At 44.4% G+C, this 17,084-nt stretch overlaps 1 protein-coding gene across 2 annotated transcripts; it reads left to right on the top strand.

The window, feature by feature from the left end:
* The first annotated feature begins 1,303 nt into the window (after window positions 1–1,303).
* Spo11 (SPO11 initiator of meiotic double strand breaks) lies at window positions 1,304–16,375 on the top strand. Of its 2 annotated transcripts, XM_048441210.3 has the most exons (13): window positions 1,304–1,434; window positions 3,324–3,437; window positions 5,373–5,461; window positions 5,853–5,919; window positions 6,368–6,476; window positions 6,860–6,946; window positions 8,088–8,124; window positions 8,421–8,530; window positions 10,306–10,405; window positions 10,776–10,813; window positions 11,415–11,491; window positions 14,704–14,815; window positions 15,653–16,375. In XM_048441210.3, exons 1-13 carry the CDS (start codon window positions 1,304–1,306, stop codon window positions 15,770–15,772), a joined length of 1,191 nt encoding a protein of 396 aa, XP_048297167.2. In that variant the 3' UTR covers window positions 15,773–16,375. The 2 variants fall into 2 exon arrangements, with proteins under 2 accessions (XP_048297167.2, XP_048297168.2); XM_048441211.3 differs by lacking the exon at window positions 3,324–3,437.
* Window positions 16,376–17,084: the final 709 nt, after the last annotated feature.

The following is a 17,084-nucleotide window of genomic DNA, read 5'->3' as shown; positions in this document are numbered from 1 at the left end:
AAGAAAGACCCTAACACAAGACCTGTGCAGAGACACAGACACATAGGCGACTGTCAGTGTGAACAAGAAGAGTTTATTTCTGCTCAGAAACTAGTTTGAATCTTAAAAGCTAGCCAGCGAGGCCTGTAGTCATGTGGTTCTGGGGTCGACCTCAGCATCCCCATTATGCACCTCTGGGGTGAACCCCAGCATCCCGTCATGCACCTTGATTCAAACCACCTTGTTCCAGTGTTTCATCTCATCCTACTATTTCCTCTCCGGTCCAGGGAGACAAGGATCTTGCCCAGGGCCTCGGAAATCTGCCTTCTGTTCTACAGGCTCAGTGGGAACAGAACAAGAAATGGCTAACCCAGAGGAAGCCATATAAACTCTCTAAATCCTTAGAAACGAAATCCCATTTTCAGATAAACAACTTATTTTATATTATAAAGGATCTCTTTCTTTTAAAAAAAATCTTTATTTCTTTATGTGTGTGTACCACATGCATGCAGGAACCCACAGAGGCCAGAGGGCATAAGGTCCCATGGAACTGGAGTTACAGGCAGTTATGGGTCACCGGATGTGGGTTCTAAGGGCTGAACCTAGACTTTCGGCAAGTGCATTAAGGGTTTTTTCTTCCTTCCTTCCTTCCTTCCTTCCTTCCTTCCTTTCTTTTTTTGTTCTTCTTTTGGTTTTTCGAGACAGGGTTTCTTTGTAGTTTTGGAGCCTGTCCTAGAACTAGCTCTTGTAGACCAGGCTGGCGTCGAGCTCAGAGAGATCCGCCTGCCTCTGCCTCCCGAGTGCTGGAGCTAAAAACATGCACCACCACCACCCGGCGTCACTAAGGTTCTTAACTGTTGAGCTGTCTCTCTGGGCCCAGCAACACCTTTTTAAATAAAAGCGAGTCCCGAACATTATTTGGACGATAGTAAAACCTTTAATCCCAGCACTCAGGAGACAGAGGCAGATGGAGAAGAGGTGGTGCAGAGGCGGGAATCCAGGCTTCGGGTAGGCAGGGAAGAGTGCTCCCACTCACCCTTATCCCCAGGGCTACGAATATTATCTCCCCCAAAGGGTTCACAAATGTTACTTTTCCTAAGTTATCAGGCCAAGTAAACCTTGGCCCCGCTGGTCCCCGACGCTCCTAGATCTGCACCCGATTCTTCATGTCCTCTGGGAGGGTCCCTGGCACCTACAAGGCCTGTGCGCCTGCGCATACCGCTTAGTGGGCCGCCCGGATGGGGGGGGGGGGTCGTGGTGTGGTGCGCACGCGCGCGCAGGTGCGCGCGGTCAGAGTGCGGGAAGTCCGGCTGTGTCCGCCATCATGACGTTCGTGCCCACGGGGCCTGAGGCCTCGTTCTTCGACGCCCTGGATAGGCACCGGGCTTCCTTGCTGGCCATGGTGAAGCAAGGCGCAGGGAAGACCCCTGCCGGGGTGACCCGCGTGGTTTCTAGGTACAGCCGCTTGGCAGGCGAGGGCAGGCCCGGAAGGTGGCCGAGGGGAAGGAGAATGCCGGCGCCCACGCTAGACATGGCCCTCCACAGGGCTCCCTGCCGTTAGCGCTCATCTCGAGTTCCAAAAAACCCAGTGAACACGTCCGTATGCACACCGGCTGTTTTCTAGAATGTTCCAGCAGCCTCTAGCCTAGTTCCCAGGTTTCTCAATACCCATTCTAGTCAGAGAGGCTGAGATCTTATTTGGCTTTATGTTTTATCTTTGGGGATTTTGGATGAGGAATAAGAAGAGGGAGGAGAAAAATGCAGAAGCGTATGATCTCTACATTAGTGGGTTTCTCAGCTAGGGCAAAGAATCAATATGTTAAGTGGTTTACAACCGTCATTTTTCTTGACCTGGAGGGAACAGATGAACGGGTTTTAAGGGTTTTATTTAAAATCAGCGGCTCCTTCAGCACCCGAGGTGGCCTTAAGTGCAGAAAGTGCGGTTCTAGGGCTCACAGCTTTCCTGTCCTTTCTCCCCACTGCCATCGCTTTGCATCTTAGACACATTACTTTTGTTTTTAAGCCCAAACCAGCTGCCCCAAACCCCACAAGCAGACAAATTTTACAAAAGGAATTAGTTTGTGGGGGAATTTAGGAGATTGTGGGAATCCTTATTGACAACAAAGATGTGGATTAATCTCATTATACCTTAAATTTGTTTTCAATATTTTCCTCAAACTGTTCCAAGCTTTGAAAAAAAAAATAGCTGTTTTAAAATCTATTTTATGATCTATTTTTCTTTTCAGTGAAAACATTGAAGACTGTGTGGACATTAAAACTCAACATTTTGCCCATCTTCTATGTTTAACTTGGTTTCTCTTCCTAGACAATATGCCAGTGTTACTTAGAACAACATGTTTGAAGCTGATGGTCTGTGAAATTAACAGCCAGCTGACAGAAAACTGGGTTCAGTCTTGATATTTTGTGGTAACGTGGCATGATTTAAGTGGCCAAGTCAACCATTTAGTACAGAACTCACAATTTATTCCTTTCTTGGTTGTGATTGAATTCTTTCCTTTTGAATCACTAAAATTTAAAAATGGTTAATTTTTACGGCATGAGATCAATTAGGGCAATGTGCCCCAAGCAGCTGTGTTCGTGTGCATGCGTGCATGTGTGCGTGCATGCGTGTCAAGACTCATCTCACATCATCCTTAGTGAAACATTTAGCAGTGGTGTGTCAGGCCAAGTCTGTGTAAGTTCAGTGACATCGAAGTAAGTTAGTGTGAGCAAATAGGAATGTGTTTGTAAGTAATATTAGCTCATCGTTATTGCCAAAGGGTTCTTGAAGACGTGAATTTACAGGCAAGTCTAATGTCTGTGTAAGTACCACTGTATGAGCAGGTGTTTGAACGCATGGTGACATCAGAAGACGTCAGAATTTAGTAAGAGAGGTGGTTATTGGCATGCATGTCCTAAGTGTAAAAAAGAGCAATCAGAAGGGAGGCATAGTGGCCAATACCTGTAGTACAAGCACTCAGGAGAAAAGGCAGGGTTGTGGGTTTGAGGCTATCTTGGACTTCATGGTGAGTTCCAGGCTAGCCTCAGCTACCTGTTGAGACCTGTCTCCAAAAGCAAGACAAAACAACAAAAATCTAATGAAATAAGGAAATTGTACCAGGTGGTGGTGACAGGTGGTGACACAAGCCTTTAATCTCAGCACTCGGGTAGCAGAGGCAGACAGATCTCTGTGAGTTTGAGGCTGGTCCACAGAGAGAGTTCCAGGACAGCTAGGGCTGCACAGAGAAACCCTGTCTCAGGAGAGGAAAAAAATAAGTTGTCTTTGTATTGATCTGGGAAATATTATGCTATAAAATTAAATCACGGTGTGTTTATTGTTTCAGTTCTGAGGTTCTTACATCTATAGAAAATATTATTCAAGACATAATCAAAAGCTTGGCAAGAAATGAAGTGCCTGCCTTCACAATAGACAACAGATCAAGCTGGGAAAACATAATGTGGGCATTTTGCAATTTTATTTCTACATTTTAAAAAGATGTGTGTGCTTGCCTCTCTCTCTCCTGTGTGTGTGTGTGTGTGTGTGTGTGTGTGTGTTATGTACCTGAATGTGCATGTGCACGTGGTTGCCCATGGAAGCCAGAAAAGGGTGACAGATTTCCTGGAGCTGGAGTTACAGATACTGTGTGCAACCTGGTATGAGAACTGAGATCTGAACTCCAGTCCTCTGTAAGAGCAGTAAGCACTCTGAACTGCCCAGCCATCTTTCCAGCCCCTGGAAGTTGTGTTTTATTATTTATTTATTTATTGAGAGGAGGTCTCACTGTAATGCCCAGCTGGCCTGGAACTCATAATGTAGACTAGGCTAACATCAAATTCACAGACATCTGCCTCCCTAGTGCTGGTATTAAAGGTATGTGCCAGGCTGGGCAGTGACAGCACATGCCTTTAATTCCAGCACTAGGGAGACAGAGGCAGGAGGATCTCTGTGAGCTTGAGGCCAGCCTGGTCTACAGAGTGAGTTTCAGGACAGCCAAGGCTGTTACACAAAGAAACCCTGTCTTGGAAAAAAAAAAAAGTATGCCTGGTCCTTGCAGTTTTATTTTAAAATGCACTATCTATGTTGTTATTTCAATTTATTTTAGAGTTATAGTCATATGTCATTCTTTTTATTCCTTTTACCTGTCCCACAAAAATTATCAGGTTTACAAAATCCACGCCCCACAGAAGGGCTGTGTGAAAGATAAGGCCAAGACGAGGCTAGCAACTAGAGCAGCTCCGAGGAAGGGATGGTTCAAAGTTTGTTTGTCCTTGCTCAAAACAGCAAGTGTAGAGCCACACTTCTAGCACTGGGGAAACACCCTGCTGTGGTTGTCTTCCACTCTGCCAAAGCAGCCATTGCTCAGACAGCTGCAGTCAGTGCTGACATGTGGACCACAGTGCGGGCATCCTGAACACAGCACAGAGATAAGGCTCCATCCTTGCCAGCTCTATGCTAGTTCTCCAGCCTAGTGACAAGGTTTGGTCTTTCCTGGCTGTGTAGCCTTTTCTACCAAACCACAGTTGGTCCTCAGACTTTGTGAAAGTTGCAGAGGAAAGGGACTAGGGAAGATCTTTTGTAAGTATTATTTTAAGATCAATATAATTAGCATAAGCTGTATACTGGGTGATGTGAAGGAAGGATTTCATGTGGCTTCAAAGCAGCTGCCATGTGGGGTGTTCTCCTGATGCCTTCTGCCACCTTTAGGAGAGCCTGGGAGGTTCACTTTAACAAACTGTTATCAGTCATTCACACAATGTCACTTTGTGGGTAGTTGAAATAAAATATTTCAAAAATTATTGTTAAATTGAACCAAATTATTAACTGAGAATGAATAATGGTAAAATGAGTAAAATATATAATAGTAAAGTATATGAGTGTTCCATATATATTGTCTTCCCAAAAAGGACTACATACACATACTGCATACTGAAAGGTGTTTGGTTTAAACCTCAGCTAGTCACCTAGCTAATTAATTGCCTGTAGCAGTTTGAGCCTTTAGGCGTTCCTAAGCTCCAGTGCCCACACAGAAAAAGTGTGGGAGATTGCTGAGTGGCTGAAGTGCTTGTTGTGGAGCGGGAATGGCTGTGTTAGGGTACCCAGCACCTTCATAAAAGCAAACTCTGGCTTATGCCTGTAACCCCAGAGACAAGTGGTTCCTTGGGGCTCACAGACACCCCCCCCTCCAGTCTGTGGTGACTGGTGAGGTTTAGGACAATGAGACAGAGATTGTCTCATAAAACAAGATGGGTAGTACCCACCTGTAGAACAATTCTCAAGGTCAAAACCTCTAGCCTCTGTCTATGTGTATGTGATATGCAGAAGGTCACACTGAGTGTGTGTCCAGGAATTAAGTCTTTCTCATTTTGTTCCTTTGTTTTGAACAAAACAACAGGTTTGAAGATTCTATTGGCCTTCAGATGATACCTCAGTGTACCACCAGAAAAATCAAAAGCGATTCACCAAAATCAGTTAAAAAGTTTGGTAAGTTATTCTTTCATGGTGTTGAGTAATTAACAATAAGTTAGTTATTTCTAGAGTTTAGCTGTTCCTAAATGGATGTCTTCACATGTTCTTTAATAGGTAACTTGTCGTTAAAATAAATTTCTAGAACTTTTCGCTGTCAGTAACATTGGGAGCACACTGCCGCTCCAAGTAAGCATGTTCTAGGTTCATGTTCAGGAAAAGTTACTTTGATTTGCTACCCTAAGAGTCCTTGACTTTCCAACTGTTCTTTACCTAATGCTTCTCTTTTGGAAAGATAATTTTTAAATCGTTATAGATAAGCAATGGGGACAATTAAAATCTTTGACGACAGTGTCTTTCAAATTAGTGTGAGAGAGAAGTAAATTGTTTCTTATGTCTTATTTTCCAGCTCTAATTCTGAAAATATTGTCCATGATTTATAAATTAGTACAGAGCAACACTTATGCAACCAAGAGGTAAATATATTGTTCTGGCAAGTTCATCTTCAAAAAATGCAGTGTGAGATTTGGTTAAATTAACTGTTTTAGTTTTAAATTTGATGTGTGTGGGTGTTTTGCCTGCATGTGTGTCTATGTGCCACTTGCCTGGTGTCTGAAGAAGCCAGAAGATGGTCTCAGTTCGCCTGGAGCTGGAGTTCCAGATATTTGTCAGCAGCCATGTGGGTGCTGGGAATTGAACCCAGGTCCTCTGGAAGATCAGCCATTGCTCTTATCTGCTGAGCCATTCCTCTAGCCCCCATTAGATTTTAAAATACACTTTGGATAGTCATGAATCCTGGAGCCCAGGTAGTAAGCAGCTCTCCTGGTACGCTGGTATGCAGTACATGTCCTCCACATAGTACTCTGCTCCTCATAGTTCAAGAACATGGCGCTCATTCACAATATCGACCTTACATTTTCATAGAGACATATACTACACTGACAGCCAGCTCTTTGGGAACCAAGCTGCAGTGGACAACATTATAGATGACATTTCCTGTATGCTGAAAGTGCCCCGGAGGAGCCTGCATGTGGTGAGCCATTCTCGGAACAAAATACTGCCACAAAACAAAATGACAGCTGCCCTTAGTTCCAGAGCTGAGGCAGAGGCAGGCAGGTCAGCGAGATCCTTGTCTGGGAGGAAAGTGTACTCTGCCCATTTTTATGTCATCTGATCATTCATTTTCTCAACATAACCTTAGTCTGTTTCCAATGTGTTCCTTTGGTCAAATGAACCTAAACAGAGACCTTTTCAAATATTTTTATTTTCTAAGTATGCTTACATGCTTTCTCTTCCATCTCTGCCTAGATTCTGGTCTAAGATAAAATACAAATATCTTAAGAGGTGAGCACGAAGAGGCTTGTAACAACAAGTATATTAATGGGAATAGTTTCAAAGATGTTATTTTTTTTCCAGTTATCTACATCCAAGGGATTGATTGCTGGCAACTTGAGATACATGGAGGAAGACGGCACCCGAGTGCAGTGCACCTGCAGTGCCACGGTGAGCATCCTTCCATCCTCCTGCTCAGTGCCACACAACCCCTTCCATTTTGAACTGGATTTCATTCCTTGCTTCGTTGTATAATTTAGAGACAAAGTAAAATTTATTTATAATTGTTGAATATGAATATGATGATGATGATGATGATGATGATGGTGTGTGTGTGTGTGTGTGTGTGCTCACAGGTGTATGTGTGCCACAGCACAAGTGTGGAGGTCAGAGGACCACTTTCAAAAATCACTCCTCCTTCCACTATGGGTTCCTGGGATCAAACTCTTGTCATCAGGTCTGTGTGGCAAGTACTTTTACTCACTGATCCATCTTATTGGCCCAGAGATTTTAAAATAAAACTGATGGGTGAACATGTGTGTGCTTTATGGGGTTCTATACCAAGCACACTATTTTCAAATATGCTAATTGTCATATTGAAATAAACAGACACATACTCTCTTTTACACTGTGTTGATATTTTCAACTGACTTGTGACATGGTCTTTTTGGCATGGTTATTTACGTAATCTATGAGGATTTGAAATGAACACATTTTATCCCAAACCCCTTGCAGATGTGGGTGGTCTGATGCTCCCATCAGGACAGGGTACAGCCATGCTGTGGGGCCCTGCATCAAGACACTTCCCTTCACTCTGTCTGCTCCACAACCGTCCCTGCTGGGGAAGCCAAGTGGATGTGTGTCTGCTTTCCTAGGGACTGGTCTGTTCCTCACTGAGGGACAGTCTCTAGACTACCCACTGATGGACAGTCTCTAGACTACCCACTGATGGACAGTCTCTAGACTACCCACGGAGGGACAGTCTCTAGACTACCCACGGAGGGACAGTCTCTAGACTACCCACGGAGGGACAGTCTCTAGACTACCCACGGAGGGACAGTCTCTAGACTACCCACGGAGGGACAGTCTCTAGACTACCCACGGAGGGACAGTCTCTAGACTACCCACGGAGGGACAGTCTCTAGACTACCCACGGAGGGACAGTCTCTAGACTACCCACGGAGGGACAGTCTCTAGACTACCCATCAGTGAAAACTGAATGCATATGATTGTGGTGATGGATTATTAAGTGCAGTGACACTTTTTATTTATTTTACAAACTGCTTGGTTTTGTTTTTCCTTTTTAACTTAGGCTACTGCTGTGCCATCTAACATCCAAGGGATCCGGAGTATCCTTCAGTGGTAAAACTGTTTAAACTGGAATGTTCCTTCAAAGAACTTTGCCTTCCTGTTGTGTAACAAGTTAGGCCATAGAGACAAGTAGCCACAGTCTTCTTGCTAGGGCTCTCGGGAGCTCCCTGTGAAGTAGGTCCAGCACCTGTATACCTGAGTGAATACAGATATTGGGAGGTAAACTAAAAACTTTTTCCGTAGCTGCTTTTGAGTTGAGGCATACGCTGCTGTCACGTAGCAGGTGACTAAGCCTGGAGACTGTGACTGGAGTTTCTCAGCCTTAGCTCCACAGATCTGATGACAGATGCGAAGTTTCTGTTAATAGTAGAGAAGGATGCGACATTTCAACGGCTCCTGGACGACAACTTCTGCAGCAGAGTGTCCCCATGCATCATGGTCACGGTAGGACTTCTGCCAACATCTGTGCACCATGTCCCTGTCCAGTATAATGCACCACCTAGTCTCACAGTGCAGAAGTGCCCAAGTTACTTAGACATCCTTAAATCCAGCTCAAGTTCAGATGGGTCTCTATTCTTAAAAACAGCAGTTTCCCCAGACAGGCTTTGTTTTCTTGCTCCTCTGTGTCTCCCTCACACATTCCTGCACAGTGTTGCTCCAGAGCTGGGCAACTGACAGTGCTTGCTGCTCTTCACACGAGTTTGTATTCCAGGTGATTCACTGGAGCTTTCCCTTTTCACAACACATGTGCAGGAATAGTGAGGGGTGTAGGTGGTGTTGTGACACCAGTGGGCCCACAGAATGGCTCAGCCAAAGGCAGTATCTCAGCCAGCAAGAACCACCAGAAATGCAGCAGGCTGAGTAACTGAAGCAACATGGGTGCTTCTCAAAGTTCTGCATCCTGGGGTCAAGACTAGCGTGTTAGTTGATTCTCTATCTGCAAAGGGCAGACCACTTCCTGATCACAAAGAAGCTATCTTCTCATTGAGTGTTCACGTGGAAGAAAGAGCAAGACTGAGACAGGAAAGAGCCTTTCTGGAGTCCCTCACATAAGGGCTCATATCCCATTCAGGGGAGTCCATCCTGCTGTTCTCTACCCCAAAGTCTCACCTCCACATCTAAGGGTAGGGTTCTGACATGAACTTATTGGTACTGACAAGTGTATTGGTCCATTGTGGGCAGTTAGCTTCCTGTGGCATGACAATGTGGTGAGAAATCACAGAAACTGGCTTCAGGAGGGAAGAAAGATTGGGGTGCACACAAATGGGCGCTGCAGATCAAGCTCCCCTCTTCTGAGATCTCTCCACATCTGCCTTTACATAGCTGTAGAAAATCCACTCCTTGGAGAAGAAAGCTGTTTAGAGTCCTGTGATTTGTTAGAGTGACCGGAATGCAGCCTTAGCATAGCCAGGAGAGAGTCTGAGGAGGAGGTGTCAGGCAGCACCTTGTAAGCCTGACTAGTCTTGACCAAAAAGACAGACTCACAGGAGGCTTTGCGTCCTTGTCTTTATATAGCAGCCTGCAGGTCAGATGGCTTATCTCAGTGTGAGGATGAGGGTGGGGACTGAAGGAAGGACACTTAAGGAGGACTAGGTGACTCCTGATTGTGGGGAACAAGTCTATGTGGCTCTGACCTTTGGCTTCTTGCTTCAACATCACCACTAAGAACCAGAGGACAGACACAAGCACTCAGCTCTTTATGAGAGAAGTTCCAAGTGTGATTTTGGCATGGACTCTTGGGGTAATGGCAGAAAATCCTAGTGGCATCTGCTTAAGTGGAAGAGCCAAGAGGCAATATAGAGGGGAAAGGACAATTTCAGTGTCTGGTCTGTCTTTCCTTGTATCGTCTGGGTCCCAGTGACTGAACTCAGGTCATCGGGCTTTCTCTGCTGAGCCATCTCACTGGCTCTCCCTATGCCCTTTTAAATAACACTGTGGTGAGTTTAAGTGTGTGATCTTTAAGTGTGGAGGGACTTTATTATTTCTGCTGATGATGAAATGTTTCCATGGAGTGGGGTCTTCAAATAGGTATACTGGAAGTAGAGGTGTGAATATATATGGCTCTTCCTGTTGCACATTGTACATTTTCCTCACAGTCACCACTAGACTCCCCCTCCTGGAAGTCAGGGTGGGGGTATCACTTGTCAGTGTTGATAAAAGGTAGGCAGAATGTACCCAGGTTCTCCACAGCCACAATGCCTGACTCTGTCTGCTTTCAGGGAAAGGGCATTCCAGATCTGAACACAAGGCTCCTGGTGAAGAAGCTGTGGGACACATTTCATCTTCCTGTTTTCACACTGGTAGATGCCGATCCCCATGGTAATCTCTCCTGGACTATTTGGTACAACTGCTGTAACTAAATCATACTTGTGGTTATGTTTTTCTGCTCTTAGAACATTTGCACAGCGTGTTGGATGGGCCAGGGGATAACTCAGTGCTGTGGTACTTGCATGATGTCCTAGGCTCAATCTCCAGCATGGTAATCAGTAGAGAAATAAATCAAAGGGACTGTTAATATTGTCAAATTAAAGGCTATAATCATTTAAGGTAATGTTTAACATGAAACTTAGAACATAAGTTTTCATTGGTAATGTTCATAAAAATAAAGATTTTAGATGTTAGATAAAATTTGAGAGTGCAGATTCCATAGCTGCAGCCTGAGTCTAATCTTCAAGCTCACTCTCAACAGGCATCGAGATAATGTGCATCTACAAGTACGGGTCCATGGTGAGTACAGAAAAGAGTATCTGCTCTTCTCCACCATCTCTGCTCTTCTCCACAATGTGTTTTACATTAACTGGGGTTTACTTACAACCCTAGTAAGCCAAGGCTCTCCAGAATGTTCCAGGGGAAATGGTGATCTCTTTGATAGCCAATCTATGCTTCACTGGTGTGAGTCCCGCCCCTAGAATGCACCGCTACTCAAGGTAACCCAAGGACGAGCAATCCTGCCTGTTCTGCTCCTAAAGAGCATCAGATAGACCATAAATGTCACATGCAGCTTCCAGTTTTGACCTTGCCACTGCAACTCCCACAATGACAGAAGGGAAAGCATCAAGTTCACCCTGGAACCTATGGTGACCAAATTCCACACTTGAGAACCTGCAGAGCTACAAATCCTGGTTCCCTTTAAACCCACTGAACCTGCATCTCCCAATGAGCTGGAAACCCAGCCAACTTCTTACAGAGGGGTGGCAGAGCAGGGAGGGAGGAAGTGAATGCAGGTGAGATTAATAAAGCAATGGTTCAGAGCACCTCACCCTGCTGCCAGAATAGAAAGTCAGGGCTCCACCCAGCTCACCTGACACAGCTCTGCTCTTTACCTCAGTCCATGTCCTTCGAAGCCCACAGTCTTACCGTCCCAGCTATCAGATGGCTTGGTCTCCTTCCTTCTGATATTAAAAGGTAAGGAGTCTCATTGTAGTGTGTATGACATGCCTGATGTCACTAGAAAAGCACTTTCTGTCTGTAGTTATAATGTAAATTTCTTGAGGTTTCTGTTATTTACATACTTAATGAAGGCTGGGCATGATGGCACATGCCTTTAATTCCAGCACTTGGGGGATAGAGGCAGGCAGGTTTCTGTGGTTTTGAGACCAGCCTTGTCTACATAGAGAGTTCCAGGACAGCCATCACTGTTATACATCAAGAGGCCCTGTCTCCAGAAACAAAAAACAAACAAACAAAAAAACCCAAAAACTCAATGGATTATGCTGGGCAGTGGTGGCACACACTTTTAATCCCAGTATTTGGGAGTCAGAGGCAGGCAGATCTCTGTGAATTTGAAGCCAGGCTGGTCTTCAGAACTAGTTCCAGGACAGCCAGAGATACATAGAGAAACCATGTCTCAAAAAACAAACAAAACAAACTCAATCAATTTAGTTAATTTTACTTTCAGCTAGCTACAATTATTTTTACAATTATGGTTAAACCTTTGTACAAGTTTTTTTTGGTATTTAAAAGGATAATACATGGAGATGCATGACAATATACTTGTAATCCTGAGCTCAGGGGACTGAGCCAGAGGCCAGCCTGAGCTCCAGGTGAGACTCTCCCTCACAAACAGATAATACTTGTGATTCCAGGTGTGCAATTAAATTTCAGTCCTGATCTTGAACATTCTAATAACTTCACAGAGTGATTCCATCTTAATATCAGAGTTTGGGAACTTCCAGCACTTAAAGTTAATGGTCATTTGAGGCAGAGCAGTCCTAGGTGACCGGTGATTTTCTGCCCTCAACTATGACCTTTACCCAAAAACCTCAAGATCCTTAACTGTTTCTTTGTCTTCTGGTTTTTGCATACAACACAACGTGATCACTTCTTTGGCTTGTTACTAATAAATACATTTCTCTCCTGTGGACCTCATGGTAACAGCTCCTGCTCCTGAGTTTCCACTGTCCCGTGCCAGCATTCGTTCAGGCCATTCCTCATAGCTGTTCTGCAGAAATTGTAGATGACAGGCAGATCAAAGGGTCCTCTGAATTAACATAGTCTCTGAGGATTCCCAGAGACATGGTGGGTCAAAGTGTATGTGAGTTTGAGGCTTCCCCTGTATTCAATAGGGTCCTTGTTATGTTCTCTCTAGAGAGTGGGCCACCTGGTCCTCACCATGGGGGAACACTGCTTTTCAAATACTTGTAAAAATATCTAATTATGTACAGGTACTAGGTGATATGAACGTGTGAGTGCAGGTACTCACAAAGGACTAAAGCCTTGGGACCCCTGAGCTGGAGTTACAGGCAGTTGTGAGCTATTCAGCACGGATGCTGTAATCAAACTTGGCTTCTCTGCAAGAGCAGAATGCACTCTTAACCACTGAGCCATCCCTTCCACCCCTCAAATACCCTCTTGCTATCTATTCTCCTTTCCCTGGGTGAGGAACTTGAGTGTGTGTGTGTGTGTGTGCGTGGGCTTTCCTGAGGCAGTGGGCTGTCTTGGGTGTAGATGCTGATTTCCCAAACATGGGGGCCATGAAGCTATGAGCTGAGTAGGAAGATAACCTTCCTCATAGAGTTTTGAATTCTTCCATAGAAGGAAGCAAAGTTTAAACCAATGTGGTCACTTGTCATGGCCATGATCCTTTGGTGTGACCTCTTTGTACAAACACAGATTTGGACAACAAGCCTTGTAGCACAAATTCTAATTGTTCTTAATAATGAAAACCAGAGTCAGATGTTAGGGGGTGAAAGTTGAGAGATCAGAGAAGCAGTGCAGCCAGCCACTAGAGAGACCTTTCACCTCTATTGAATCCCCAGCTGAAGGGAAGATTCTGTCTATGAATCCTCAGACTGCATCTGTCTCTACAAATCCTCGGACTATGAAGAGCTCCAGTCTCCTCCCACCTTCTATTCATTCCTCTCCTCCCAGCCATATCACTCCTGTCTCCACTTCACTAGTGCTGGGATTAAAGGTGTGGAATCTCAAGTGCTGGGATCACCTTTGTGTGAGCTCTGTTTTGCTTTTAGACAGATTCAACCTAGTGTAACCAAGGTGGCCTTGAACTAACAGAGATCCCTCTGCCTCTGTAAGGTGTGTGCCACCACTCCCTGTCCCACACGGCTGACTAGTGGCTTAGCTCTGCATTCTGATCTTCAGGCAAGCTTTATTTGTTAGATTACAAACAAAATATCACTACAAAACCTCATGGCTTTTAAGGCAGAGGTCTTGGAGGAACTCCAGCTGTGTCTTGTAAACCACTCTGGTGTCCTTAGAGCTACTCCAGAGATATATGTGATCAAAGGAAAGAGACTGCGAGGAGCAGCGCTGGATTCCCTCTGTCAGCCAGCCAGGAACTAATTATGGGGACACTGAGGACCGCTGAAATTAGTGTTTACCTGGGGACCTCGGACTTGACTTCAAGAGCACATTACACCATAAACCCAGATCTCTCTACTGTTTTCAGACTTCGAACTAGATAAAGTGTGCATCCCGAGTAAGAAAATAATAGAATACACATCCTCAATACTGGCTTAGTAGGCAGTCACTTCCTGATTTCTAAGTGTCAGCCACTGGCCACTTCTGCTGGAGCTACAGCTGCAGGATAAGCTGTGACTTGTCCATGCCAGCTCTGCTCAGTGTGCCTACGCCAGTGCTTTGTTTAACAGCCAGCGTCTGTCTGTCTGTTATCATCTCAGAGGTGAGGAGGGAGAGGAAGGACAGAATCTGTTTCTATGACAACACAAACTTCTGCTTTGAACTTGGAAAACCCCCTGACCTATGTCACAGAGCCCCAGATGCTGGGATTGGGGAGGAGCGCTGGACTGATTTTCTCACTTGTTTTTCTTTCTTTTCTTTTCTCTTCTCTTCTTTTCCTTTCTTTCTTTCTTTCTTTCTTTCTTTCTTTCTTTCTTTCTTTCTCCCTTTCTTCCTTCCTTCCTTCCTTTCTTCCTTTCTTTTCTTTCTTCAGCTTTAGAGTCTGTCCTAGAACTTGCTCTGTAGACCAGGCTGGCCTCAGACTCACAGAGATCTGCCTGCCTCTGCCTCCCGAGTGCTGTGATTAAAGGGGTGTGCCACCACTACCCAGTCTCTCTTGTTTTTCTTAGTTTGTTGACATAACATAAATACAGACATGATTACAGAAACATTCTGTCCACTCCCGTCCGATTTTTTTCCAGGTTAAATATACCGAAGGATAGTTTGATTCCACTGACAAAGCATGACCAGATGAAACTGGACAGTATCCTGAGGAGGCCTTATATCAGCTGTCAGCCCTTCTGGAGAAAAGAGGTAGATGGTGTGCTTCAGAAAAGGCAAACATTACGTGCTTTCCTTCTTTTTGTTATAGTGGTACTTTCAGCACATCTGTGAACTTCTGTTTTATTTTTATTACTGTTACTGATTTTTAACTAATGTTTTCAGGTAGTGTATAAGATGATTTTATTATTGCATTTCTTGCATATATGTCATGGTACTTTGTTCATTTCCCCTGCCCCCACCCCTGCAGGTCATCCCTGCTAGCAGGTCCTGTTCCAAACCCAAACCAAACATGGCCCGCCTTCTGCTTTCACACATACATATATGTTAAACCTAGAGTCTACATATAAGAGAAGACGTGCAGCACTTTGTCTTTTCCTTCTCTGTTACCTGCTCTTGTTCTCCCTCCCCTCCCTAGTTAGAACCTCCCTCCCCCACATAGTACCTTTTCTACATTCATGTCCTACCTGCATATATTTAAGTCTAGATTCTGTACATGGAAGAAAGCACGCAATTTGTCCTCCTGAATCTAACTTACTTCCCTGAAGTTCTATATGACCAACAACTGATACCAATGCAATTTGACAATCACAGTTTGTTGAAACTGCATCTCAAATAGTGCTAACAGGTCAGCAGGGTGAAGACTTCTGTCTTTCCTCCATGGTTATGTCACTTTATCAGTGATGGTATTGCAGTTTATGGGATAAAAGAAAGAAAGAACTCATAAAAGTCCCAGAACAAAAGCACCTAGTTGTGAGGCCTGATCTTACAGTCTTGACCAGTAGCTACTCACATGTTCTAGCAGTCCTGGAGACAGCCTAGCCTGTGGTTCCTGACAGACGCTGGTAACACTGTGGTACCTTCTGGCAGATGGAGATGATGGCAGAATCTAAGATGAAAGCAGAGATCCAAGCCTTGACCTTCCTGTCGTCAGACTATCTTTCCAGAGTGTACTTACCCAACAAGCTGAGGTTTGGAGGATGGACATAAGATTGTAGCGGGCGGTGTGTACGTATCACAGCTTTTCATCTGCTTGTTTGAACTGCAAACACTGGTTGAAGGAGTACCTTATCTCAGTGCTGCAATGGTAAAAATAATTTTACATTAATATGGTTGTCAAAGCAGACTCCATAATGCTCTTTAGAATGTTTGATCTGTTGTAAAGACAGATTCTTATTCTATGTTCTAGAGTGATTATAAAATAATTTAATTTTAAAATTTTATTAGAAAAACTGTTACATATGAATGTCTATAAAATATTTATTTCTGCTGGGCGGTGGTGACACATACCTTTAATCCCAGCCCTCGGGGGGCAAAGGCAGGTGGATCTCTGAGTTCAAAGTCAGCCTGGTCTACAGAGTGAGTTCCAGGACAGCCAGAACTACACAGAGAAACCCTGTCTCCAAAACCAAAAAAAAAAAAAAATTACTTCCTGCAACTGCTGTAGATATGAAGTGTCTTACTAGCAACAAAAATAGCAATCAAAACTCAAGAGGTTGCAAAGAAATTACATGATATTTTTCTCTTGTACTTTCTTTTGCTTCATGGTATAGGGACCTTGATGTACCTACGAAACTAGTAAAGTTTATTATAAACAAGTATTCAAGTTGGTGTGTGTCCCGTGCCTTGTTGTACTCATTTCCAGTGTGCTTCTCTACCTACTGCACTGTACCTGAACCTGCTTCCCAGCCACACAATGTTGCCCACAGCAAGGCATCTGGATTCCTCTTTGTTCTCTGGGTTCTAAGATTGCCTGCAGTGAGAGTTCTCTTACAGTAGGCTGTGCTCTCACCTCCTCTAGCTATACCTTAATTTTGTCAGAAGTAACCTTTATAGTCTCAGTGCAATGCATCCTAAGGAAAGAGAAGCTTCAACTGTCTGCAAGCCTGTACACTTCCAGAAGGATGCAAACGTTGCTGAGTTTCTAAGGCTCAGCTGCAGCTGATATAATAGGTCCAATTCTGCGTGTGTGTGTGTGTGTGTGTGTGTGTGTGTGTGTGTGTGTTGCCACTGTGTACACATGATCTCACTTTATTCTCCCAGTAAAGACTCTGGTTTGCAGGTGAGAGCTCTGAAGGTGTTATTTGTCCAAAGCCACAATAGCATTAGGACACAAGAATACCAACTACCCTGTTGGACAAATAACAGAATATGCAGGGCCTACAGAGAAATGGAGAAGGCAGCCCTTGTTCAGAGTTAAGAATTATAAGACAGCAGCAACAGAGAATTCAACTGAGCCAGGTCTCCCATAACTACAGGTTACATAGCCATGATACTGGCCCTGCCCAGAAGCTGGTAGTAA

The sequence above is a fragment of the Myodes glareolus genome, chromosome 10 (genome assembly GCF_982192425.1).
Source record: "Myodes glareolus chromosome 10, mMyoGla1.1, whole genome shotgun sequence".
NCBI lineage: Eukaryota > Metazoa > Chordata > Mammalia > Rodentia > Cricetidae > Myodes > Myodes glareolus.
This window is presented reverse-complemented; position numbering and strand designations above follow the sequence as displayed.

What these genes read in the sequence shown, in the direction of transcription:
- Spo11 (XM_048441210.3), top strand. Translation starts at nt 1,304, where the DNA reads ATGACGTTCGTGCCCACGGGGCCTGAGGCCTCGTTCTTCGACGCCCTG. An exon ending in GTGACCCGCGTGGTTTCTAG is followed by an intron (nt 1,435 to 3,323) that starts GTACAGCCGCTT and finishes TTATTGTTTCAG; the next exon opens with TTCTGAGGTTCTTACATCTA. An exon ending in CTTCCTTCTGATATTAAAAG is followed by an intron (nt 11,492 to 14,703) that starts GTAAGGAGTCTC and finishes ATTTTTTTCCAG; the next exon opens with GTTAAATATACCGAAGGATA.